We start from the raw sequence: 27,203 nt of genomic DNA on the forward strand, positions 1-27,203 counted from the left end.
GTTAAAAACTATAGGTGTCAGCATGAGAACCCGAATGGTGCGCTTCCTACTCCATGAAAATAAAGCAAAATATTCACCAAATTCTACTGCATTATAAATTCCAAACAACTGAGCAGAAGCTACACAGGCTTGAGGGGCTGATGTGGGACAGGAAGAGCTTAACGTGCTGTGGTCATAGCACTGCAAAAAGAATGGCAGGCTAGAAGACAGAGTGAAAAACGAGAAACAGAAAATAGAAAATGAAAGAAATAGAATTAATTTTTCTGAGTTCAGCCAGCAGTGCAGCCTGGGAAAGGTGTCCTCTCTCCACCTGCAGAGTTCATGCCGATTCTGCATCCTGGGTACAACAATGACACTGGTTTTGCAATATTCCTCTTAATTATGGAAAACCTATTACAGAGACAGCACTGTCTTGAGTGTACTTCCATTCACCTAAACATCAAAACCACAAATGTACATGCACTCATAAAGTTTTCATCCAAACACATTGGCACTGAAAAGCAACTTTAATGACATGATTTATAAAATAAAACTCAAGAACTATTTTAAGATATTCTTTCAATAGTGTAATTCTCTAATGGAAAAAAATGTGCACCTTACACTGTATCCAATATTCCATGGAAAAATGTGCATAAGTGAAGTCCATATAACATACAACAGATCACAATCAACCCCATGATTTCACTCACACATAAACCAGGAATAACACATAGCAGAATCAATTGATATGGGAGTAGAATCACATTATTTCCTTCTCAAAATACTTCAAGTGATTTCAATATAAATGAGATAACACTCTAAGTAACTGTACATATGGAAACAACAATTCTTTTGATATATTCAAGCATACAAAATATTACCTAACTACATTTAAAGTTTGGAGTACACTGTGTAAGAAACATTCTGATTAAGACCAATACCTGAAAGGCATTTTGAGTACCTATCTAGTATGAATTCAGTGATACTTTAAAATTCATAATTATATACTTGGATCAAGTGTTTACATTTTAAAGTCATGTTAAAGAATTGATTTCTTGGAATTTTATGAACTGAATATTTTGAACAAGTCCTCCCTCCTATATCATGAATGTAGAATTTCTACCCAATTACAATCCCTAATATTGACTGAGGCTGCAGATCCAAGTATATGATTTCCCACATTCTTCAGTTTTGAGGTTTCCCTCTAGAATGAATTCCAATGTGAGGAATAATGTACGGGTATTGATTAAAGACTTTAGGACAATGTTTACATTTGTATTGTTTCTCTCCAGCATGAATTCTGATTTCAACTAAGTTTGCATAATGAATAAGCTTTCATACATTCTTTGTATCTGCTGGGCTTCTATCCAGTAATAATAATCAGATGTTGTATAAGATATAAATTAGGATATACACTTTGACATATGCCTCATAATTGATAAGGCTTAATTTTAGCATCCTCAATGAAGATTAAACCTATTGTTAAATCTTTGGCCAAATACTTTCATTATTTCTGTTTCTCTTTAGAACGATTCTTGAAATGTTGACTACACCTGTTAAAGGCTTTCTCACATTTTCTACAGTGTAGGCTTTCCTCCACTCTAAAATCTCCGATGTTCAATAAACTTTGATCTAAGGGTAATGCTCTAGCCCATTCCCTAATTTTGTAGGGACTCTCTTTAGTATGAAGACTCTCAGGTAAAGTAATACATGAATAGCATGGAAAAGCCTTTTTATATTTTGCACATTAATTTGGCTTCTTCCCAGTATGAATTCTGTGATATTCACTAAGTTCTCCCTGGTAAACACTTCCAACACTCCTCACATCTGTAAGACTTCTCTCAACTATGAACTCTCTGATGATAAGTAAGAGATGAAGAATGGCTAAAGGCTTTGCTACATTCTCTACATTTATAAGGCTTCTCTCCAGTATGAACTCTCTGATGTTCATTAAGGGAGGAGGAACGGCTAAAGACCTTGCCACATTCTCTACATTTATAAGGCTTCTCTCCAGTATGAACTCTCTGATGTAGATTAAGGGAGGAGAAACATGTAAAGGCTTTGCCACATTCTCTACATTTATAAGGCTTCTCTCCGGTGTGAGTTCTCTGATGATAAGTAAGGTTTGAGGACCATCTGAAGGCTTTGCCACATTCTCTACATTTATAAGGCTTCTCTCCAGTATGGATTCTCTGATGTAGATTAAGGGAGGAGAAACATGTAAAGGTTTTGCCACATTCTCTACATTTATAAGGCTTCTCTCCAGTATGGATTCTCTGATGTAGATTAAGGGAGGAGAAACATGTAAAGGCTTTGCCACATTCTCTACATTTATAAGGCTTCTCTCCAGTATGAACTCTCTGATGGTAAGTAAGGTGTGAAGAACAGATAAAGGCTTTGCCACATTCTCTACATTTATAAGCCTTATCTCCAGTGTGAATTTTATGATGGTGAGTAAGTTTCGAGGAATCACTGAAGGCTTTACCACATTCTCTACATTTATAAGGCTTCTCTCCGGTGTGAGTTCTCTGATGATAAGTAAGGTTTGAGGACCATCTGAAGGCTTTGCCACATTCTCTACATTTATAAGGCTTCTCTCCAGTATGAGCTCTCTGATGACGATTAAGGGAGAAGGAGTGGCTAAAGACTTTGTCACATTCTCTACATTTATAAGGCTTCTCTCCAGTATGGATTCTCTGATGTAGATTAAGGGAGGAGAAACATGTAAAGGCTTTGCCACATTCTCTACATTTATAAGGCTTCTCTCCAGTATGGATTTTCTGATGTAGATTAAGGGAGGAGAAACATCTAAAGGCTTTGCCACATTCTCTACATTTATAAGCCTTATCACCAGTGTGAATTTTATGATGGCGAGTAAGTTTTGAGGAATCACTGAAGGCTTTACCACATTCTCTACATTTATAAGGCTTCTCTCCACTATGAACTCTCTCATGTATATTAAGGGAGTACGAATATCTAAAGGCTTTGCCACATTCTCTACATTTATAAGGCTTCTCTCTATTATGAGCTCTCTGATGACGATTAAGGGAGGAGGAGTGGATAAAGACTTTGTCACATTCTCTACACTTATAAGGCTTCTCTCCAGTATGAACTCTCTGATGTATATTAAGACTTTCGGACTCATTGAAAGCTTTGCCACATTCTTTGCATTTATAAGGCTTCTCTCCATTATGCACTCTCTGATGGTAAGTAAGGTGTGAAGAACGTTTAAAGGCTTTGCCACATTCTCTACATTTATAAGCCTTATCTCCAGTGTGAATTTTATGATGGCGAGTAAGTTTTGAGGAATCACTGAAGGCTTTACCACATTCTCTACATTTATAAGGCTTCTCTCCACTATGAACTCTCTGATGTATATTAAGGGAGTACGAACATCTAAAGGCTTTGCCACATTCGCTACATTTATAAGGCTTCTCTCCAGTGTGAACTCTCTGATGATAAGTAAGGGATGAGGAGCTGCCAAAGGATTTTCCACATTCTCTACATTTATAACGCTTCTCTCCAGTATGAACTTTATGATGATAATTAAGGGATTCAGACTGCCTAAAGGCTTTGCCATATTCTTTATATTTATAAGGCCACTCTCCAGTATGAACTCTGTGATGTTTATTAAAGGAGGAGGAATCGCTATAGGCTTTGCCACATACACTACATTTATAAGGCTTCTCTCCAGTATGAACTCTATGATGTTTATTGAGGGAGGAGGAATCGCTAAAGGATTTGCCACATTCTCTACATTTATAAGGTTTCTCTCCAGTGTGAATTCTCTGATGAATAGTAAGGGTTGAGGGCCGGCTAAAGGCTTTGTCACATTCTCTACACTGATATGCCTTCTCTCCAGTATGAACTCTCTGATGTCGATTAAGACTGGCGAACTCACTGAATGCTTTTCCACATTCTGTACATTTATAAGGCTTCTCTCCAGTATGAACTCTCTGATGTCGATTAAGGTTTGTGGACTCACTGAACGCTTTGCCACATTTTGTACATTTATAAGGCTTCTCTCCAGTATGAACTTTCCGATGTCGAAACATGTTTGAGGCGTGAAGGAATGCTTTACCACATTCTGTACATTTATAAGGCTTCTCTCCAGTATGAACTCTCTGATGTCGATTAAGGTTTGTGGACTCACTGAACGCTTTGCCACATTTTGTACATTTATAAGGCTTCTCTCCAGTATGAACTTTCTGATGTCGAAACATGTTTGAGGCGTGAAGGAATGCTTTACCACATTCTCTACATTTATAAGACTTACCTTCAGTATGAACACTGTGATGATTAGTAAGAACTAAATGGCTGTTAAAGGATTTGCCACATTCTCTATATTTATAAGGCTTCTCTCCAGTGTGAATTCCCTGATGAAGAATAAGGTTTGAGGGCCGACTAAAGGTTTTGCCACATTCTGAACATTTATAAGAATTTTCTTCCATATGATTTGTACAATTTTGAGTATAACTTGAGAACTGACTAAAGTCTTTTCCATTTTTCCCGAGTTTGGAAAATTTTGCTATAGGGTGAAATCTTCCCTTATGTATAATAAGAGATGAATGATATTTAAAAGCTTTGCCACACGATTTACATTTGTAAGGCTTCTCTCCAAAACGAATTGTCTGATTTACAGTGCAACCTGAAGGCCAAATAGATGTTTTACCAGAATCTATACATGTATAAGGTTTTTCTCTATTACGGTTTTTTTTCTGTCTATTTCGATTGAATATGTGACTGAAGATCCTCCCACACGAATTCCATTTGTAAGCCTCCTCCCCAGTATGCATAGTCTCTTGTTCAGTGTAATTTGAAGACTGCTGAAAAGACTGGATACATTTACTTCCTTTGTGAGTCTTCTCCACAATAGGAAAAACCTGACGTATATTGTGATTGGACATTTGGTCAAAGACTTTTCCACTTTTATAATGGTCCTCTGCAAGTTCACTTGTCCGATGATTAAGATATGACTCTTGCCTAGAGTTGTACCAATGTTCATTCCATTGATAACTGCTATCTCCATTATGTGTACTCTGGTGATAATGGGAAATAGATTTTTATTGACAGTTATAATATCATGAAAAATATACACATATTCCATAAGAACCATTCTGTGATACTCATTAAACCTAGATGGTTGTATAGGAAAAGCTTTCCCAATTTATAAAAATTATAGACAAAAAAAATAAATACAAAACATTAATTGTCAGTGAAAGAATAATGAATCATTGTTTAAAAGATTGCCAAACTGCCCAGCCAGCATGCCTCAGTGGTTGAGCTTCAACATATGAACAAGATCATGATTCCATTCCCAATAAGGGGACATGGCCTGCCTGTGAAATCGGTCCCCAGTGGGAGGCATGCAGAAGGCAGCCATTGAATGATTCTCTCTCATCATTAATGTTTTCCTCTCTTCTTTCTCTCCCTTTCTGAAATCAATAAATATATATTTTTAATAAAAAATATCATAAAAGCCTAAACCAGTTTGGCTCAGTGGATAGAGCATCAGCCTGCGGACTGAAGGGTCCCGGGTTCGATTCCGGTCAAGGGCATGTACCTTCGTTGCGGGCACATCCCCAGTGGGAGGTGTGCAGGAGGCAGCTGATCGATGTTTCTCTCTCATCGATGTTTCTTGCTCTCTATCCCTCTCCCTTCCTCTCTGTAAAATATCAATAAAATATATATATTTTTAAATATCAAAAAAATTGCCAAATTCAGCACATTTTAATTTTATGGATACATTATAAATCTATACATTTTAGAAATGATTTGAAGTTTAATCCAACCCTACATTTTAAACAATTCAAATAATTATTTAATCTAGAGACTATGTGACTTCTTAGTTTTTCCAGATTCTCTTTCCAAGAATGCATAACAGTAAAAAGTTGTTTTTGACCTTCACGTGCAGAAACACACTGATCTGCCAATGTAACTGACTTTAAATTGGGAGATTTCCCAAATGCATAACACACCTGACTTTCTTTAGGTAACAAGAATTTTATTATGATAACTGTTCCAAATTTGTTCTGTTCATATTATTTTCCTCTCTTCTAATCACACTCTTCCTCCAATTCAAAGGCTTTCATTAAGTGAGCATTATCAAAGTGACATCTTTTATATCTTACCAGTATTATTTCAAAGAATAAATCTTGTATTCCAGGATTTGGCATAAAGGCCTGGTTACCTTCAGATGACATAGCTGAAAGAAAACAAATTTTCAGTTTTGACAATCAGGTGAGTGCACTTTGTCTTTTTTTTTTTTTTTTTAAATATATTTTATTGATTTTTTACAGAGAGGAAGGGAGAGGGATAGATAGTCAGAAACATCGATGAGAGAGAAACATCGATCAGCTGCCTCTTGCACACCTCCTACTGGGGATGTGCCCGCAACCAAGGTACATGCCCTTGACCGGAATCGAACCTGGGACCTTTCAGTCCGCAGGCCGACGCTCTTCCACTGAGCCAAACCGGTTTTGGCCCAGGTGAGTGCACTTTGAAGTTAACAGCAAGTATTGCCCAAATGACATTTTTTATTATTCCAAGAGCAAGTGATGATTTTAAACAAAGCTCAAGATAGGTACAAGGAAGGAAACTCATATTAAAGAGTTGCTTATATTTGCCAATGATAGCTGCTTAAACCCCCTGGCACACAATGGCAATATTATAAAAACATTCCCAGTTTATTCACTGCAGAAAGAGAGAGAAAGAAATGAAGAAAGTGTATGATCAATGATTTCCCTGTTTTGAGGGCTCTTGAAGAACATGTATCTCTTGTGCATGACTCAGAGTGTGAACAAAATTGCAGTACAAGGTGAGTGCCCTGTAGTGGCTGCTACTAAGAAACAATGAGAACTAGTTCGAGCACCACAAAGACTGTGGTTATGAAGATATATATCAAGCGTGAAAACATACCGTGGGTCTGAGAAAGAAACAGAACATTTCCAACTGGGAAATTAAACACACAACTGAACCAAGAATACAGATCCTGAAACAGTGTTGACCAAAAGTAGAATTTGTGCCACAGATGGTTATTATTTGTTTCCTCTTATAGAAAGCATGTTCAAAATCCTACTTGTTTACAATTCCAGAATCTCAACAAAAAATATGAAGTCATCCAAAGAAACAGAAAAAGTGTACCATCAGGGCCGAAACCGGTTTGGCTCAGTGGATAGAGCGTCGGCCTGCGGACTGAAGGGTCCCGGGTTCGATTCCGGTCAAGGACCTTGGTTGCGGGCACATCCCCAGTGGGGGGTGTGCAGGAGGCAGCTGATCGATGTTTCTCTCTCGTCGATGTTTCTAGCTCTCTATCCCTCTCCCTTCCTCTCTGTGAAATATCAATAAAATATATTTAAAAAAAATAAAAATAAATAAATAAATAAAAGAAATAAAATCTTAAATCTCTGCTATAAGACATACAACGTAAAAAATAATGTGATATCTACTCATGTGTGTATATGGGTAGAAATGACAATTACCACAGTTTTTGTATGCAATTGACACTATGAGTTTAACGTACATTGTTATAGCCTTAAGGTATTTTAAGTAGTTCCATGGTCATAACAAAAATAGAAAATAAAATGATCTTGCTATTACGTGACAGAATTCTGTATTGCAAATCACAGACTTTACAGACGTAATAATATATATCTAATTGATTTCTCAAAACATGGTATATAGAAACAACCAACGAAGTTAGCTGTATTCCTGTACATGAAATTACTACAAAACAACAAACTAATTATGTATTTACATAAGTAAACAGCATAATTGAAAATAAAATATTGACAGATTACTTCATAAGAAGGTACATGATTTGTATGGTGTCAAGCATAAAATATTGCTGACTGCCCTCTGCATTGTGTCTTGATGGGTAGAGCATGGGGCCACCCTCCACATGGTTGCAGGTTGGATCCCAAGCCCATTTGGGACAAGTGAGGAAGCCAAACAACAATGTGTCCCTCTCACATCTGTATTTCTGTCTCTCTCTTTTAACCCCTCCCTCCCTTCTTTCCACTCGCTGTAAAACTCAATGGGAAAAATATAATAGGGTGAGAATTAACAAAATCACACACACACACACACACACACACACACACACACTCTGCTGGCTGTAATTAAAGGAGAAACCACGAAGTTGAAAAACACATTCCATTATCCTACTCTGAAATGCTGACAGTATCAGCTGTCATTAGTACCCAAAATGACCTAAACATTCAAAGCAATCCCTATCAAAGTCCCAGTGACCCTTTTGGTGAAAAGAGAAAAGCTCTTTCTAAAATTAATGTGAATGTCATGTAAGCAAGACACTCCATGTAACCAAGAGAACTTTGAAACGAATGTATAAATTAAAGGCTTCAGGCTTCCTGATATTAAAACATACTTCAAAGCTTCTGTTACCAAAGAACTGTAAAACAGCCCTAGCCGGATTGACTCAGTGGATAGAGCGCAGGCCTGTGAATTAAAAGGTCCTGGGTTCAGCCCTAGCTCGTTTGGCTCAGTGGATAGAGCGTCGGCCTGGGGACTGAAGGGTCCCAGGTTCAATTCCGGTCAAGGGCATGTACCTTGGTTGCAGGCACATCCCCAGTATGAGGTGTGCAGGAGGCAGCTGATCGATGCTTCTCTCTCATCGATGTTTCTAACTCTCTATCCCTCTCCCTTCCTCTCTGTAAAAAATCAATAAAATATATTTATAAAAATAAATAAATAAAAGGTCCTGGGTTCAATTCCTCTCAAGGGCATAGTCCAGGGTTGCAGGTTTGATCCCCAGAAGGGGACACGTAGGAGACAGCCTATCAATAATTCTCTCTCATCACTGATGTTTCTAACTATCTCTCCCTCTGCCTTGCTCTCTGAAATCAATAAAAAATAAAAAATAATAAACAAAAACCTGTAATGCAGACATCAACGCAGAGGAAAATAAATATAGCAGCGGAGAATAACAGGCCTATATACAAATTCTCCTGGATAGGGCCTAAAGATCTTCAACAAGGGTGCCAAACCACAAGATAAGAAAAGGATACTCTCACATTGCCGGCGTAGCTCAGTTGTCTAGAGTGTGGTCCTGATACCAAAACATTGCACTTTCGATTTTTACTCAGGGCACATTAACAAAGCAACAAAAGAATCCATAAATAAGTCAGGAAATAAATCTCTCTCTCTCTCTCTCTCTCTCTATCTATCTATCTATCTATCTCGCCCCGCCCTGTTGCTCTCCTCCTTTAAAATCAATAAAAATAGAGTATAAAGTAGTGCTGGGTGTAATTAAAGAAGAACTTAATAAATGAACTACACATGCAATGACCTTAAATTGCAATGCTAACAGTATAAGCTGTCACAGGTACCCAACGTTGGCATAAACATTTAAAGCAGTTATTATCCATGTCCCAAAGACACTTTTCACAAAATTAGCAAACCACATCCTAAAATTTATATGAAATGATACAGGACACAAGAGAACCAAAATAAACATAGGAGAGACAGTATAAGCTTAAAGGCATCATGCTTCGTGATTTAAAAAAAATATTTCAAAACTGGTGTTATCCAAAAGTGTCATCTACACAGATTTTGACAGAGGTAAACAAAGGTGCATGTTAGGACCTGGCCAGTGTGGCTCAGGGTTACAGCATCATCCTGTGCACTTAAGGGTTGCGGGTTCAAATCCCCTTAAAGGGCACAGACCTCAGTTGGAAATTCCCACCCCATCTGGGTTGAAGTTCGAGAAAGAGGGGCCAGTTAATGTGTCTCTCTCACATCGATGTTTTCCTCTCTCTTCCCCCTCATTCTTCCCTCCCTTCCACTCTCTCTGAAAAGCAAAGGAAAAAATGTCCTCATGTGAGGATTAACAACAAGTACAAAAAAGAAGCACTGTAGAATAAAGAGGCTGCTTACAACTTCTCACACATGAGGAAAAATAATCTCCTACAAGGGTGCCTATACCACCAAAGAAGTAAAGGATAGTCTCACATTTACGAATAGCGTTGAGATACTCAGATGTCTACGTGTAAAGGAATGAGTGAAGTTATCGACTGTTATTAATCGCCATATACAAATATTAAAGCAAAATGGATAAAAGATTTGAAACATAAAGCTAATAATAATCTATTAAAAGAAAACTTACAGAAAAGTTTTTTTAAAATTCATTTTTATTGATTTCAGAGAGGAATAGAGACAGAGAGAGAGAGATACAAACACGAAGAGATTGTCTGACTCCTGCATGGCCCCTACTGGGGGTTGAGCCTGTAACCTGATCCTGTGCCCTTGACTGGAATTGAACCTGGGATCCTCAGTCCGCAGGTTGACACACAATCCACTGAGCCAGTCCAGCTAGTCCATAAAGAAGTTTTCATGACATGTGATTTTTTTACTATATCACTAAAAGGAAAGGTGAACAGCCCATATAAAAATTACTTCACATTAAAGCAAATTGTCAGTACATTAAAAATACAAGCTTCGAAATGGGAATACATTTCTTCCAAGTACATTATCTGGTAAGTAGTTAATATACAAATGATATACAGACCTTTTAACACATCAACATGAAAAAAGAAGTTACACAACTTTAAAAGTTGTAGTGCCCCACGTTTGGGCTCCAGTTTGTAGTGAACCCCTTTCACGTCCTGCGTGGTTCAGGGTTCAGGTTCAGGGTTCGGGATCTGGAGGAGGCCGCACGCAAATGAAAGAGACTAGAAAATATTAATTTATGGAAATATTGGGGGCCAGGCGGGAGCCCAACTCGAGGGGAAGGACTTCGCTTTGCTCCGGCCTCGCAATCCCTTTTAGTAAGACTATGGGATCCACCCATAGCTCTAGGCAGGCAATTCCAGTAATAGCCAATCAGCAAGGATTTAAATAAGATTAAAAGGTGGAGATTGCTTTAGCTGTCATTCTCTCAACTAGACAGTGGGTGGCTGGCTCTGACCTTTCAGAGCTTCAAGGTTGACCAGCCTTTGGGGTTCCTTGTTCACACCTCTCTGCTAGTGAGGACAATGGGCGGCTTCCAACAAAAAATGTCCAAAGCTATATGGTTAACTAATCTGTAAGATAGAAGGCAAGAACACACAATAGGTAAAGACAGATTCTTCACCAAGTAGTGCAACAAAAACTGAACAGATACATGCAAAAATTATAAAATTAGACCCCATTCATAGGCCATGAACCAAAATGATCTCAGCATGGATTAACGACTAAAATATAAGATCTGAAACCATGAAAACACTAGAAGGAAACATAGTCAATGAACTTTACTATCACTCTTTAAAATACTGGTTTGGATATATCTTCTGAAGCATAACAAAGCCAAGAAATAAATAAATGAGACTACAAAAGAATAAGTTTGGCATACCAAAAGGAACGACAAAGTAAACAACAACAAAAATGCTACATCCTCAAAAGCTAAAGATCCAAAATATATAAGGAACTCACATATCTTAACACCAAAAAGATAATATGACTGAAAAATGGGCAGAGGACCTGAATAGACATTTCCCAAACAGGACATAAAGATGTGCAATAGACATATTAAATGATGTTCGACTCATTCATCATCAGAGAAATGAAAATAACACACCACCATGAAATACCACCAAACACCTACCAGGATGCCAATCATCCATAAATCAGAAAACGACAAGTATTACCAATGAAGTGGAGAAATTAGAACATTAGTGCACCATCAGCAAGATTGTAAACACATTGGTGCAGCCACTAACAAAACACGATGGAGGGGATTTTTCAATATTTACAAACAAGTACCAGGTAACACAGCGATTCCATTTCTGGGGATTTATACAGAGAACACAAATTTAAAAATATACACCACCCACATATCGATTGCAGCAATATTTGCAATAGTGAAGATAACGGACTGGAAAAAAAAGGACTATTTTTATAATGATGCTCTACCATTCAAAATAAATTAAAAGACTTCATTTGAAATGACATGTAAGGAGACAAAATTTATATTTCAACTCATCTGCTTCAAGACGTGACTCACTACATGTTTATTCCAGAAATGACAATAGCTGCAAATATAACTTCCATGTTATTGTATATAATAAAAGCCTAATATACTAAATGTCTGGTCGACCGGTTGGCCGTTCAATCAAAGCGTTATGCCAATGATATGATAAGGCCACTCAACCACTCTCTATGATGTGCACTGAACACCAGGGGGCAGAAACTCCGAGGGGTAGATTAGCTTGCTGCTGGGGTCCGGCCAATTGGGATTGAGCAAGACAGGCTAGACACGCCCTGGAGCCCTCCTGTGGTACCTCCCTGGCTGGCCAACGTCTTGCGTCTCTACTCGGCCCTGATCATGCATTGGTGGGGTCCCTCGGCCTGGAATGCGCTCTCTGGCAATCCGGGAGTTCTCAGGTGATGTCGGAGAGCAGGTTTTGGCTTGATATAGCAGGCCAGGCCAAAGGACCCCACTGGTACAAGAATTCGTGCATCAGGCCACTAGTGGAATATAAAACTACATTAATGTTATACACTGTACATTTTTGAAAGGTAAATAAATAACCATACTTGTATTTCAATCCATTGTATTAAAATAGAAACTCCCAATGTATCAACTCAAACATTAAAGAAAAAAAACACAACAATAAATATGGTATCCACAACAGAAAAACGAAAAGCCACAGTCTAAGAAAATATATTTGTAAAAGTCAACATACCCTGCCTGGCATGGCTCAGCAGTTGAGCATCGACCTAAGAATCAGTAGGACACGGTTCGAATCCTTGTCAGGGCACATGCCCAGGTTGCAGGCTCAATCTCAAGTAGAGGGTGTGCAGGAGGCAGCTGATCAATGATTCGCTTTGAACATTGAGGTTTCTCTCTCTCCCTCTCCCTTTCTCTCTAAAATATATATATATTAATATATTAAATAAAAATTAATATATTCATATATTAATATATAAAATTATGTTAATAAAAAAGTCAATATGTATAGGACAATTATGCAAAACAGAAAAGAAGTCTTCAAACTCAACATTGACAAAATAACCACCATGACTGAAAACAGCCAAACACCTTAACGCACAGCACTACAAAATACATACACATAGAAAATCAGTGTGACAAGATCCTGCACATCATATGTCACTAAGGAAATGCACATTATAAAAATGAAAAGCAGCAGCAGACAAGCAACACTCAACCAGCATTGAAAGGGTCAGAATCCAGAACACTGACCCCACCAAATGCCATGGTGATGTGGAGCAACTGGAACTCCTATCACTGCTGCTCAAAATGCCAATGCTACAGCCCCTTGGGGAGACGGTCTGGAGGTTTTTATGAAACAAAACATACACTTGCCATAGGATCCAATAATTGGGCTCCTCACTATTAAACCAAAGAATTAAGACTTTTATCTACACAAAAGCCCACAAGGGGCTGTTTCTTCATAATTTACAAAAATTGGAATCAATGAAGAGGTCTCTCGACACGTGAATGGATAAATACACTGAAGGACGTACAATGAAGTCTTATTCACTACTATGAAGAAATAATACATCAAGCCATGAAAAGACATGATAGAAGCCTAAATACATAGAACTAAGTGAGAGAATCCAATCTGCCTGCACAAGTAGCATAGTTGCTTAGAGGATTATACCGACATACCAAAGTCGTAGGTTTCCTCTCTGGTCGGAGAACATACCAAAAAAAATCAATTAATGACCAGCTGAAGTTTCTATCTCTCACTAACTCTCCCTTCCACCCTGAAAGCAAGAAAATCTTAAAAAATACAAAAATAAAAAAAATATGGAGTGTGAATTTTCCTAGAGGCTTTCTCATTTCCAATCCTGTTGTTCTATGGCCAGAAGACAAGGTAGAATCTAAAATATTTTGGAAAATTATTTTCTAAAATATTATTCTTTGATATTACCTTAATTACTGTAGACAACATGTAAAGTGTGCAAACACTGAGTTCCTAATTCACATATAACAAAAACTTTCTTGTCTACACCAAAAAAAAACCCCCAATTTATTCCTTTTTAAAATATATACATATGTTTATTGCTTTTCGAGAGGAAGGGAGAGGCAAGGAGGGAAACATTAATGATGCAAGAGAATCACTGACTGGAGAAACCAAGATGGCGGTATAGGTAAACACCTGAACTTGCTGCCTCCCACAACCACTTGAAAACTACAACTAAAAGACAGAACGGACATCATCCAGAACCACAGGAAGGCTGGCTGAGTGGAAATTCTACAACTAGAAGGAAAGAGAAAAAGCACACTGAGACTCAGAAGAGGTCTGGAAGTAAAGTGCACAGGTACGGAGGTGCACACGCGGAAAGGGCTGGCAACTGAGGACACGGCTGTCTTTCTCATCAGGAGGGAGACACAAGCTCCCGACTGCTCTGAACTCCAGTTCCGGGTGAGACTCAGGGGACCCAGACTCATACGGGGAGATGCTCTGAACTCCAGTTCCGGGTGAGACTCAGGGGACCCAGACTCATACGGGGAGATGCTCTGAACTCCAGTTCCGGGTGAGACTCAGGGGACCCAGACTCATACGGGGAGAAACTGGACTGTCTGGCGGAACTCGAGAGCGGCTTTCTCTCAGAGGTGCTTGCAATTACCGAGGGACAGTGAGACCCGGGGGCCAATTAGGGCAGGGATGACCGGGAAGCCAGTGCTGTTTGCTCCTCCCTGAGGTCCGCCCCACCCAAGCTGTGTGCAGAGGCTTTAGCATAAAAATGGCCAGGTCCTTTGAAAACTAAAATTACCTAACAAACTGCAGCTGAGTCAGAGAGACCCGGAACATCCAAAAGAAGGCCCAAGGCCCCACAGCAGACTGCAGTGCTTCATAGCTGGGCCTCATCTGGGCACCTCCAAAACCCAAACAAAGAAGAGGAATCTGCAGATGTCTCCGTAGCTCCTTCTGGATGGCTTCAGGCAGAGGCTAAATTAGCACCTCCTTGGAGATCCAAGAGCCAGTGTACCCAGGGGTCAGAGTGGGAATATCCAGATTACAACTCCTCAGATCCATAAGGGACACACTCAGGGGGCAGACTCAGTGAGCACCAAAGCCCCACTGAAGCAAGTCTTGCCTCATAACGGTGTCTCCAGCACAGAAGTTCTCCCATAGTAGACACAGATGATCGTCACAGCCAATTGGCCTGGAGGTCAATTCCTCCCAGTGATACCAACAACAATCAAAGCTTAACTACAACAAGACTGTGCACACAGCCCACAAAGGGGTCCACCAAGAGTGTCCACCTCAGGTAACTGGGGAGGCTGAGCCACTGGGCCCTATAGGACACCTAGCACACAAAGCCACTCTATCAACACTGGGAAGCAGCCAAAATGCGGAGACAAAGAAATAGGTCATAAATGAAAGAAATGGGGGATATAGAGTTCAAAACCACGGTTATAAGGTTTTTCAAGAATTTTCTAGAAACCGCTGATAAATTTAGTGGGACCCTTGAGGATATGAAAAAGGACCAACTAGAAATTAAGCATACACTGACTGAAGTAAAGAATAATATACAGAGATCCAACAGCAGACTAGAGGATTGCAAGAATCAAGTCAAAGATTTGAAATACAAAGAAGCAAAAAACGCCCAGCCGGAAAAAAAAAAAAAAGAAAAAAGAATCCAAAAATATGAAGATAATTTAAGGAGCCTCTGGGACAACCCCAAGTGTACCAACATCCGAATTATGGGGGTGCCAGAAGAGAGCAAGATATTGAAAACCTATTTGAAGAAATAACAACAGAAAACTCCCCCCACCTGCCGAAAGAAATAGAATTACAAGTCCAGGAAGCGCACAGAACCCCAAACAAAAGGAATCCAAAGAGGACCACACCAAGACACATCATAAGTAAAATGTCAAGAGCAAAAGACAAAGAGAGAATATTAAAAGCAGCAAGAGAAAAACAGTTAGTTACCTACAAGGGAGTACCCATATGATTGTCAGCTGATTTCTCAACAGAAACTATGCAGGCCAGATGGGAGTGGCAAGAAATAGTCAAAGTGATGAATAGCAAGAACCTACAACCAAGATTACTCTACCCAGCAAAGCTATCATTCAGAATTGAAGGGCAGATAAAGAGCTTCACAGATGCCCTGACCGGTTTGGCTCAGTGGATAGAGCGTCGGCCTGCGGACTGAAGAGTCCCGGGTTCGATTCCGGTCAAGGGCATGTACCTGAGTTGCGGGCACATCCCCAGTAGGAGGTGTGCAGGAGGCAGCTGATCGATGTTTCTCTCTCATCGATGTTTCTGACTATCTATCCTCTCCCTTTCCTCTCTGTAAGAAATCAATAAAATATATTTAAAAAAAAAAAAGAGCTTCACAGATAAGAAAAAGCTAAAGGAGTTCATCACCTCCAAACCAGTATTATATGAAATGCTGAAAGGTATTCTTTAAGAAGAGGAAGAAGAAGAAAAAGGTAAAGATAAAAATTATGAACAACAAATACATATCAATCAACAAGTGAATCTAAAAATCAAGTGAATAGCCGAAACCGGTTTGGCTCAGTGGATAGAGCGTCAGCCTGCATACTGAAAGGTCCCAGGTTCGATTACGGTCAAGGGCATGTACCTTGGTTGCGGGCACATCCCCCGTAGGAGGTGTGCAGGAGGCAGCTCATCGATGTTTCTCTCTCATCGATGTTTCTAACTCTCTATCCCTCTCCCTTCCTCTCTGTAGAATATCAATAAAATATATTTAAAAAATAAATAAAATAAAAAAATAATAAAAATGAAGTGAATAAAAAATCTGATGAACAGAATAAACTGGTGAATATAATAGAATCAGGGGCATAGAAAGGGAGTGGACTGACAATCTTCAGGAGGAAAGGGGTGTGGGGGGTGTGGGAAGAGACTGGACAAAAATCGTACACCTATGGATGAGGACAGTGGGGGGGTAAGGGCATGGGATGGGGTGGGAACTGGGTGGAGGGGAGCTATGGGGAAAAAAAGAGGAACAACTGTAATAATCTGAACAAGGAAGATTTATTAAAAGTCAAAAAAAAAAGAAAAAAAAGAAAGAGAATCATTGATCAGTTGCCGCCTGCACACCCCATATTGGGCAGCAAGTCCACAACCCTGGCTTTGGCCCTTGACCAGAATTGAACCCAGGACCTTTCAGTGTGCAGGCCAGTGTGCTCTATCCACTGAACCAAACCAGCTAGAGCCCAATTTGTTCCTCGAGAGCAAGAATTCACCATAGAAAGCAGAAAGTCCCTAGACATCTATCTATATATGGAAAGGCTATTATGCAAATTGTCCGCTCCTGAGTTCAACTGGGAGAGTGGGAACTCAGTCACTCATTCGGACCTGCACTAACCACCAAGGGGCGGCGCGGCACGTGGTAGGTGACCAGCAAAGGCAGCAAGGTGCTGAGGGAGCAAAGGAAGGGGGAGCCCGAGAGGCGGGGAAGCCAGGCCTAGGGACCTACCACTGCAAGAATTTCATGCACCAGGCCGGTGGTGTTCAAATAATAAAGGAAACAAACCCCTGGAGACTGAGTAGGAACTCGGTAAGGAAGTCATCCTCACCCACGGAGGCCAGGTTGCTGTAGTTCTCCAACATCACATCCAGGTACAAGTTCCGCTGAGCTGGGTCCAGGCACTCCCACTCTTCCTGAGAGAAGTCTATGGCCACATCCATGAAGGTCAACGGTCCCTGAAAGAAAAGACACATTTACCAAGAGGTCACCAGAAGAGTTCATAATGTCACCCAACATGGAAACAGTGTTTAAGGAGAAGAGGTTTGGACCTAAGGGAGTATCCTGAATCACCCAATAAGAGCACTTTGACCCGTAACATTCTCTGATGTGTTTTCTAACACTGACAAATGAGGATGACACATGTCCACAAACCCACGGTACAGATTTTACTTTAGTGGAAAATAAGCTTTAAAATGAAGGCATGGCCCTAGCCTGTTTGGCTCAGTGGATAGAGTGTCAGCCTGCTCACTATGACCTGCATTAAGTGGATAGACTGAAGAGTTGCAGGTTTGATTCCAGTCAAGAACACATGCCTGGGTTGCAGGCTCCATCCCAAGAAGGGGGTGTGCAGGAGGCAGGCGAGCAATGATTCTCTCTCATCATACACGTTTCTCTTTCTCTCTTTCCCTTCATCTCTGAAATACTTAAAAATATATTAAAAAAATAAATAAAATGAGATAAAATTAAGGCCAGGACACAGACATATGGATTTCTGAGTGCTGTGTTTGCATCGTTCAGGGTCAGTGGTGTATATTTCTCAGTGTAAATGACGTGATGGGTTGGAAGTATAGGGACTTCTTTGCAACTGTGCAGAAGACCACAACGAAAGGAACTTCTGTAAAGACACAGATTCTGATCCAGGTTCTGAGATGAGGCCTGTGTTTCCATCTGTGTATCAAGCTCAATTTTCACTTGTGATGCCAATGTTTCTGCATCATGTGCCACATTTCTGAATACACGGAACAAAAGGAAAAAATTCATGTAGAACTTTGAACTAAAAGGGTTTGTTCATGGAGCTCAGTTCTCATAGAATAGGACACATGAACCACAATCATAGTTGGAAATTTACGAGTAATTTTACAACAAGATTATCCTGCCTGGTCCAGTTGGTGTGGAGCAGTGGTTGAGCGCTGACCCATGCACCAAGAAGTCACTGGTTTGATATCCGGTCTAGACACACAACCAAGTTGTGGGCTCGATCCCCAGTGTGGGGTGTGCAGGAGGCAGCCGATCAATGATACTATCTCATCATTGATGTTTCTATCTCTCCCTACTTCTCCTTTCCTATCTGAAATTTACAAAAAGGTACTCGGGGGGAAAAATGTACCTGACATAATATTAACAGTTTAGGCACACAGACATATATTTTACAACTATGAAATCAAGATGGTTTAGTTATTCCATAAATCTCATGAATGTATTTGTGTATGATCCCCTTTGTGTCTTATAAACACAATAAGGAGAAAAACATAAGGATAGAAAACGAGTTAGACCTATTGTTGCCTTTATGTGGTTGTGAATCCTCAGGTGGGGAGTTTTTTTCATTGAGTTTTGGAGGGTGGAAGGCAGGAAGGTAGAGACACGAAAGGCAAAGAGGAGAGAGCAATGTGAAAGTGACATATGGATCGGCTGCCTACCACAGGTCCCCAGGAACTACTTGCCCTGGACCAGGAATCAAACTGTCAACCAGTGATCCACACCAGGCCGGGAGAGCTCATTTTTCTTACTATGACATTACTTTCAAAATTTTTACATATCATTAGTGGAGAGCTATGTTGTAGAAATTTAATGAAACTGAACATACATTAATATATCATTCTTGGAAACTTTCTAGAAAATACAAAAAAATGATAAGATAGGGTCTATCTGTGATGTGAGCAAAGAATAAAATGAAAAGTTAAAGAACCAAGGCCTGATTGTTTAAAGGTCCCATGAAAAAGCCAGTGATCTATAGGAAATAAAAGTAAGTCCTTTGTTTTGCAAAGCAAACACAAACTAAGAAGAGGGACATGTCCAGATGTAAAGTAATAGTCTTTGCACAACTTTCGTTAACTCCCACTATACCCCTGTTACTAAGAAAGGGAGACTGTTAACTCTACAGTGAGTGCAGCACCTCTGCCACATGAACATCAGGTGGCCTGAACAATGGGAATCAGGTCACCACTGCTGTGACATTACTTTCAAAAATACACCAATAAATATGCTGGAAACTATCCACTGCCTACACTATCATGCAAGTGCAACAGGTAACTCAGAAGGCTGATGAACCTTGAGCTTTAGCAAGGGCTAAAGCTAAGCAACGATTGTTCTGTCTTGATAATGGTGGCTCAAGCAATTTCCTCACCTAATAGTCTCAAAGTAAATCTTTACAAATATTTACTGACCTTTAAGAGAGTGTGTCTGTTACCGGATTGCCTGCCAAACTAAGGGCAAGATGTGTATTCTAATATTGAATAAAAGCTCTCAGGGCATGGGCTTCAGAGAGCCTCTCTATTAGAGAGATAGGTTTCTGCCTGGCCCCCAGGCCTTCTAAATTCATACTTCTTGTATAGTACATTCATTTGTGTGGGGCCCCTTTTCCAGATCCTGAACCCTAGTCACAAATAGATGTGGCTTCACAAGATAAATATGTGGAAATGATCAAATAAACATTAATTTTTGCAAGTGTCAATCCACAGGGACCTTTTGTGGTCTGTAAGTTCATAGTATATTTAACTACCAAGTCTTTCGTACTAATCTAGTGAGCAAGTCTCTTCCATTTACTATTCTTACAGAACTTGAGCTATTATGAGCAGTAAAATGTGCATTTTCTAACCCCTGATCAAGAGCTTATGCTGCAGCCACTTGAACCTAAAACCTACATTTCCCTTCTTCAAGATATACGAGCCTCTGACCCCATCCCAATAGAGATGTTACAGATGGCTGCCGTCCCAGGTAAATCTGTCACAAAAGGGATGTTCTGATTGGTTGACAGTCATTAATTAAAGGTGGGAATGCTTCCTGACCTTGGGGAGGCTGCAAAAATAAATGCAGAAATCGATTTGGGAAAAAGAAGACAGGTATAGCTCGGCCAGTGTGGCTCAGAGGTAGGTCATATGAACCAGGAGGGCAGGGTTCCATTCTTGAACACTCTAAGTTACAGACTGGATCCCCAGTGGGGGTCTGCAGTAGGCAGCTGATCAAGAATTCTCTCTGCTCACTGATGTTTCTATCTGTCTCTCCCTCTCCTTACCATTCTGAAATCAATAAAAACATATATTAAAAGAGAGAGAGGGAAATATAGAAACTGGTGACACTATCATAAGAAAAGAGGAAAGTAAAACAACCTGCAAAGGCAAGAACATCAGAAGTAGAGAAATATGGAGGAGAGGAAGGAGTCTCAGAGACAGAAAGTGGAGCTGAGAGGGAGAGGCATCCTGGTGAACAGAAGTATGGGCAACGAAGTGGGAGTCACTTCAGAAAGATAGTCTGGGAGAAACCAAGATGGCGGCATAGGTAAACACCTGAACTGCTGCCTCACACAACAACTTCAAAAACTACAACTAAAAGACAAAATGGACATCATCCAGAACCACAGGAAGGCTGGCTGAGTGGAAATTCTACAACTAGAAGGAAAGAGAAAAGCACACTGAGACTCAAAGGCGGTCCAGAAGTAAAGGCAGAGGAACGGAGGCGTGCGTGCAAGTAGAGGGTTGGCAACTGAGTATGCAGCTGGCTTTCTCAAGCGGGAGGGAGACACAAGCTCCCGACTGTTCTGAACACCAGTTCCGGGCAAGACTCTGGGGACCCAGACTCATACGGGGAGAAACTGGACTGTCGGGCAGCAGGCAGAACTCGAGGGCAGCTTTCTCTCAGAGGTGCTTGGAGCCATGACTGCAGGACACTGAGACCCGGGGGGGTTGGGGGGGCTCTTAGGGCTGGGCTGAGGAGAAGCCATTGCTGTTTGCTCCGCCCTGAGACTCTGCCCCACCCGAGCTGTGTGCAGAGGCTTTTGCATAAGAATGGCCTGGTCCTTTGAAAACTAAACTTAGCTAACAAAGTGCAACTAAGTCAGTGAGACCCAGAACATCCAAAAGAAGGCCCAAGGCCCTGCAGCAGCTTGCAGTGCTTCACAGCTGGGCCTCATCTGGGCAACTCCAAAACCCAAACAAAGAAGAGGAATCTGCAGATGTCTCCGTAGCTCCTTCTGGGTGGACTCAGACAGAGGCTAAATTAGCACCTCCTTGGAGATCCAAGAGCCAGTGTACCCAGGGGTCAGAGTAGGACCATTCAGATTACAATTCCTCAGATCCACAAGGGACACACTCGGGGGGCAGACTCAGTGAGCACCAAAGCTCCACTGAAGCAAGTCTTGCCTCATTACGGTGTCTCTAGCACAGAAGTTCTCCCATAGTATTCACAGATGATCGTCACAGCCAATTGGCCTGGAGGTCAATTCCCCCCAGTGATACCAATAACAATCAAGGCTTAACTACAAGAAGACTGTGCACACAGCCCACAAAGGGGTGCACCAAGAATGTCCACCTCAGGTAACTGAGGAGGCTGAGCCACTGGGCCCTATAGGACACCTAGCACACAAAGCCAGTCTATGAACTCAGGGAACCAGCCAAAATCTGGAGACAAAGAAACAGGTCACAGCCCTGGCTGGTTTGGCTCACTGGATAGAGCGTCGGCCTGGGGAATGAAGGGTTCCAGGTTTGATTCCAGTCAGGGCATGTACCTTGGTTGCAGGCACATCCCCAGAGGGGGGTGTGCAGGGGGCAGCTGGTCGATGCTTCTCTCTCATTCATGTTTCTTTTCTTTTCTTTTTTTTTTTTTAAATACAGAGAGGAAGAGAGAGGAATAGAGAGTTAGAAACATCGATGAGAGAGAGACACCGATCAGCTGCCTCCTGCACGCCCCGTACTGGGGATGTGCCCGCAACCCAGGCACACACCCCTGACCGGAATGGAACCCGGGACCCTTGAGTCCGCAGGCCGATGCTCTATCCACTGAGCTAAACCGGTTAGGGCTCTCATTCATGTTTCTAACTCTCTATCCCTCTCCCTTCCTCTCTGTAAAAAATCAATAAAATATATTTTTAAAAAAAGAAACAGGTCACAAATGAAAGAAATGGAGGAAAGCAAACAACTGGATATAGAGTTCAAAACCATCGTTATAAGGTTTTTCAAGAATTTTCTAGAAAAGGCCGATAAATTTAGCAAGACCCTTGAGGATATGAAAAAGGACCAACTAGAAAGCATACACTGACTGATATAAAAAATAATATACAGAGACCTAACAGCAGACAGGAGGACCACAAGAATCAAGTCAAAGATTTGAAATACAAAGAAGCAAAAAACACCCAACCAGAAAAGCATAAAGAAAAAAGAATCCAAAAATATGAAGATAGTATAAGGAGCCTCTGGGACAACCTCAAGCGTACCAACCTTCCGAATTATGGGCGTGCCAGAAGAAGAGAAAGAGCAAGATACTGAAAACCTATTTGAAGAAATAACAGAAAACTTCCCCCACCTGGTGAAAGAAATAGGCTTACAAGTCCAGGAAGTGCACAGAACCCCATACAAAAGGAATCCAAAGAGGACCACACCAAGACAAATCAAAATTAAAATGCCAAGAGCAAAAGACAAAGAGAATATTAAAACCAGCAAGAGAAAAACAGTTAGTGACCTACAAGGGAGTACCCATACGATTGTCAGCTGATTTCTCAACAGAAACTATGCAGGCCAGATGGGAGTGGCAAGAAATATTCAAAGTGATGAATAGCAAGAACCTACAACAAAGATTACTCTACCCAGCAAAGTTATTCAGAATTGAAGGGCAGATAAAGAGCTTCACAGATAAAAAAAAGCTAAAGGAGTTCATCACAGCCAAAACAATATTATATGAAGTGCTGAAAGGTATTCTTTAAGAAGAGGAAGAAGAAGAAAAAGGTAAAGATAAAAATTATGAACAACAAATACATATCTATCAACAAGTGAATGTAAAAATCAAGTGAATAAAAAATCTGATGAACGGAATAAACTGGTGAATATAATAGAATCAGGGGCATAGAAAGGGAGTGGACTGTCAATTCTAGGTGGGGGAAAGGGGTGTGGCGGGTTCGGAAAGAGACTGGACAAAAATCATACACCTATGGATGAGGACAGTGGGGGGGAGGGTAAGGGCAGAGGGTGGGGTGGTAACTGGGTGGAGGGGAGCTATGGGGGGAAAAAGAGGAACAACTGTAATAATCTGAACAATAAAGATTTATTGAAATGAAAATAAAAAAAGAAAAAAACGATAAAGAAAGATAGCCTGGTTCAGAGGAGAAGATCTGGGGGAGCGAATGGAGCGACAGAAAGGGGCGTTTAGGGATGACGGGGCAGAGGGAGAAGCAGCACTGAGTCAGCCAACTGTGCATAACAGGACAGAGTGTAACAGGGGCAACAGAGGGGACACAGGCGTGGGAAGGGAAAGAGAAATCTATCAACAGACGTTCAAGGAAAAGCAAACATAGACTCTGACAAAAGACACATCTTCTACCTGAGAAGCAGCCATTTGGTCCTGGTCCTGATCGGAGTCTGGGTTGTTTTCTCAGGTGACACTATGTTGAGGAGTCACAGAATATGCCTTCAAAGGCGTCCACACAGCCAGTTAATCAGCTCACAGGACACTCACAGTCAGAAGGACCTGGAAATGAAGACAAGGCCACCCCCTCCTGTCCTTGGTCACAGGAGAGTCAGGAACAATGAGCTCCTCCAAGGAGACCACACGGTGAGGGGTTTTATTCTGTCTTCATGTGTTTGTCTTCCCAAAGACTTCCACAAACTCCTACAGCAATGAGAGCATGTGCTGCTCTGTTGAACCCCAAACACAACAAAACACCCTTTAGCTCCCCTGAAAAACCCTGCCCTGGGGCCCATGACAGGGCATCTTTAACGAGTTCCCTCCTGGGGCCTGCGAGGCTCCCCTAGAGCGGTTTCAGTAGCCCTGGGTACCAGACACCAGACACAGCACACCTGAGACCTCTGGGTAGTTGGAGGGGTTGAAGGAGGAACTTGTGCACGTGCAGAATTTCCAGGTATTTCTCCATTCTCTTTTTCCAGAAAATTATAGAAAATAGATCTTCAGGCTTAAGCCTTTGGGAGAAGTTACCTATTGAAATATACTGACCAAGTGACTTCACCATGAATAGATGGGCTCTGTGGGAATAAAGTTCCAGGTCAATCCAGTGTATCCTTCAGTATTTTCAGAAAATGGACAAGAGGGACTTGAGGGGAACGGCTCCTTTGAGGCTCACAGTCAGGAATTGAACAAATCACATGAAGGGAAGGAAGAGGTGCTGAACATTAGACCAACTCACACAACTAGCTTCCGACTGTGAGGACCCCTGACATCCTTACCAAGTGCACGCTGAGCTCACCTCATATTACTAAGTGCCAATGAATGTTTCCCTATATGATAAACAGTAGAAAAAATGCAGGGCTCAGAATCTGAACTACACACAATATATTTAAAACTAAAAACAATTAGGTCTTTTTTGTTTTTAATGTAGTGACTTCTCAGTTTAAATAATTCAGTTGTTAAATTAAACATACAAAGCCACAAACCAATATATCACAACTGAATCCTCCACATCCCATCCACTGAGCACTCACAGATCAGCGTTCCACTCCTTCCCATTACTAAGTACTTCTGTCTATGGATCTGTTTCCGTCTTACCGTTCCCTTTCTCTCTAGCGTTGTTTCTTCCTATGTTTTTGGTTTTTGTTTTAATGTAGACTTTTATTGATTTCAGACAGAGAGAGGGAGAGATAGAGACATCAATGATGAGAGAATCATTGATTGGCTGCCTCCTGCAAGCCTCCCAGTGGGCACTAAGACGAAAAACAAGACCAGGAATCCAACTGTTAGGTTACCTCCTGATTTCATAGGTCCACCTTCAAGCACTGAACCAAGCTGATTGGAGTCTTCCTGTGTCCCCCTCCCTCTCCCTGCTCTTTCTCCCCTTTTCTGTCTGTCCCTACACCTGCACCATGAAATTCCTCAGAGATTTCACCTTCTGTTACCCTTTCTCCCTGGTGCTCTTTCTCCTGGTCTCTGATTGCTCCCATCTCCACGCACATCCGCGTCTTTCCCTCCCCACGCCCGTGGCCCCTCTGCTGCCTGTTACAGTCTGTCCTGCTCCCCACAGCTGGCTGACTCCGTGCTGATTCCCCCTCTGCTCCCTCATCCCTGAGCCCCCCTTTCTGTCCCTGCACTCGCTCCCCAAACTCTTCTCCTCTGAACCAGTGTCTCTGTCTGACCTGCCTCCTCCTGTGTGGCCCCCACTTCTATTCACCAGGACCCTCTCCCTCTCAGCCCCCCTTCCTCTCTCTGGGCTCCCCCTCCTCCCTATTTCCCCACTTCCTTCCTCCTCAGGCTCCTTTCCAGAGTTACCCCCTCACTCCTACCGTCACCGTCCAGTCCCTCCCACACCCCCTATGGGCCCCTCTCTGTGGGCCCCTCACTGCCCTTTCTCCCTCCCACGTGTCTGTCTCTCTCACTCCCTCTCCTGACCCCCCAGCCCGGTTCCCCGCCCCCCGCAGTCACCGCTCCCACAAAGCCCCTCCCTGCGGGCAGGTCACCTCTTCTGGGGACACCGCGTTCTTCTCCCTGAGCCCCACCCCATGGAAACTGCGCTCCCCTGGCATTCAGACCCCTTATTAATGGGGGTGGGCCTAGGAAGGCGGGGAGCAGACCCCCAGGCCGGGGAGCCATCCGGGATCTTCGGGCGGAAAGCGCCGGGCGGGGGGAGGGGCGCAAAGGGCGGGAACCCACTGACCAGACTTTCAGCCCCGCGGGGAGGACCGGCGGCCCTGGGAATGGTTTTCAGCAGGAAAACCGCGCGGCAGGCGGTGGCCCACAGCCAAAGGCGGACAGACCGCGGGCCAGGGCCTCAGTTTCCGCCCAAAGGAACGCGGCGCCTCCACTGCGCAGCCTCCCGGGACGCGGACTCACCGCCGTGAGGGGCTCCGGGGCGGGGACCTCAACAAGGACTTCAGCGCCTGCAGCGCCCCTCAGCCTTCCCTGCTGGGAGGAGGACGGAGAGCAGCAGCTTTAAAGCACAAACACCTCCTCTGGGGGAACCGCCACCTTCCTCTCCACAGCCGCTTCCGGGTCTGCAAGAAACTGCGCATGCTCCTCCCTGCGTGATGGGCGGGGCCAGAGCCTGAGCTGAGCGACTCCCGATGGGGGAGGGGCCGAGCTGCAGGGACAGAGGGAGGGAGGGCGGGGCAGGAGCAAGGGGGCAGCCCTGGTTCCCTCACCTCCTCCCACAGGGACAGCCCTTCCTGGTGGAGTTTCCACGTCATTGTTGGGGGTTTGGCTGGTGACGCGGCTGCGAAAGGATTCACAAGGGAGAGAAGAGACAGGAGCAGAGAGAGGGCGTTTATTTTACTTCTTTAAAGGGAGGAAAGGGCCAGGTGCCCTATGATGGCACAAGGCTCCCCAGACAGAGGGGGCTGTTCTTTTATTAGGGTGCTAGCGAGTAAATGGCAGCTGTGGCAAAGCAGAGAGAGGGGCGGAGGAATCTGGAATTCACACAGAAGTTTCCAGATCCCAGAGGCTGTGCTTAGAGCTACTGGCTGGCCTGCCCTTCAGCTGCAGATGTCCCAGGAGGTGTCTTTCCCAGGATCTTCACAGGCCGGTAACACATTCTCACAGTGAAGTGACAGAGAATTCAAAAGGCGGGCAGACTGGGTTTGAAACCAGAAACTTCCTGCCTCTGATTTGCC

General features: G+C 42.3%; 1 protein-coding gene across 4 annotated transcripts; it reads right to left on the minus strand.

The window, feature by feature from the left end:
- Positions 1-489: 489 nt before the first annotated feature.
- LOC308235433 (uncharacterized protein) lies at positions 490-26,602 on the minus strand. 4 transcript variants are annotated; one of them, XM_080644226.1, is made up of 5 exons: positions 26,428-26,602; positions 23,971-24,117; positions 17,495-17,621; positions 6,111-6,184; positions 490-5,018 (listed from the first exon to the last, which is right to left on the minus strand). In XM_080644226.1, exons 2-5 carry the CDS (start codon positions 23,983-23,985, stop codon positions 1,821-1,823), a joined length of 3,414 nt encoding a protein of 1,137 aa, XP_080500352.1. In that variant the 5' UTR covers positions 23,986-24,117; positions 26,428-26,602; the 3' UTR covers positions 490-1,820. The 4 variants fall into 4 exon arrangements, with proteins under 4 accessions (XP_080500352.1, XP_080500351.1, XP_080500353.1 ...); XM_080644225.1 differs by having other exon boundaries at positions 23,971-24,258; positions 26,428-26,590; XM_080644227.1 differs by lacking the exon at positions 23,971-24,117 and having other exon boundaries at positions 496-5,018; positions 26,428-26,590.
- Positions 26,603-27,203: the final 601 nt, after the last annotated feature.

This window comes from Plecotus auritus (assembly GCF_963455305.1).
Source record: "Plecotus auritus genome assembly, chromosome: 10".
NCBI classification, from domain to species: Eukaryota; Metazoa; Chordata; class Mammalia; order Chiroptera; family Vespertilionidae; genus Plecotus; species Plecotus auritus.

Bases quoted from the DNA above. Each gene is read 5' to 3' on its own strand.
- LOC308235433 (XM_080644224.1), bottom strand. From the start codon at position 17,639: ATGTGTCTTTTCTTTCAGGGACCGTTGACCTTCATGGATGTGGCCATA. The intron at 6,185-17,494 runs GTGAGGATGACT...GTTTTCTTTCAG, and splicing joins CAGCAACCTGGCCTCCGTGG to CTATGTCATCTGAAGGTAAC. The intron at 5,019-6,110 runs GTAAGATATAAA...CATTATCACCAG, and splicing joins TATTCTTTGAAATAATACTG to AGTACACATAATGGAGATAG.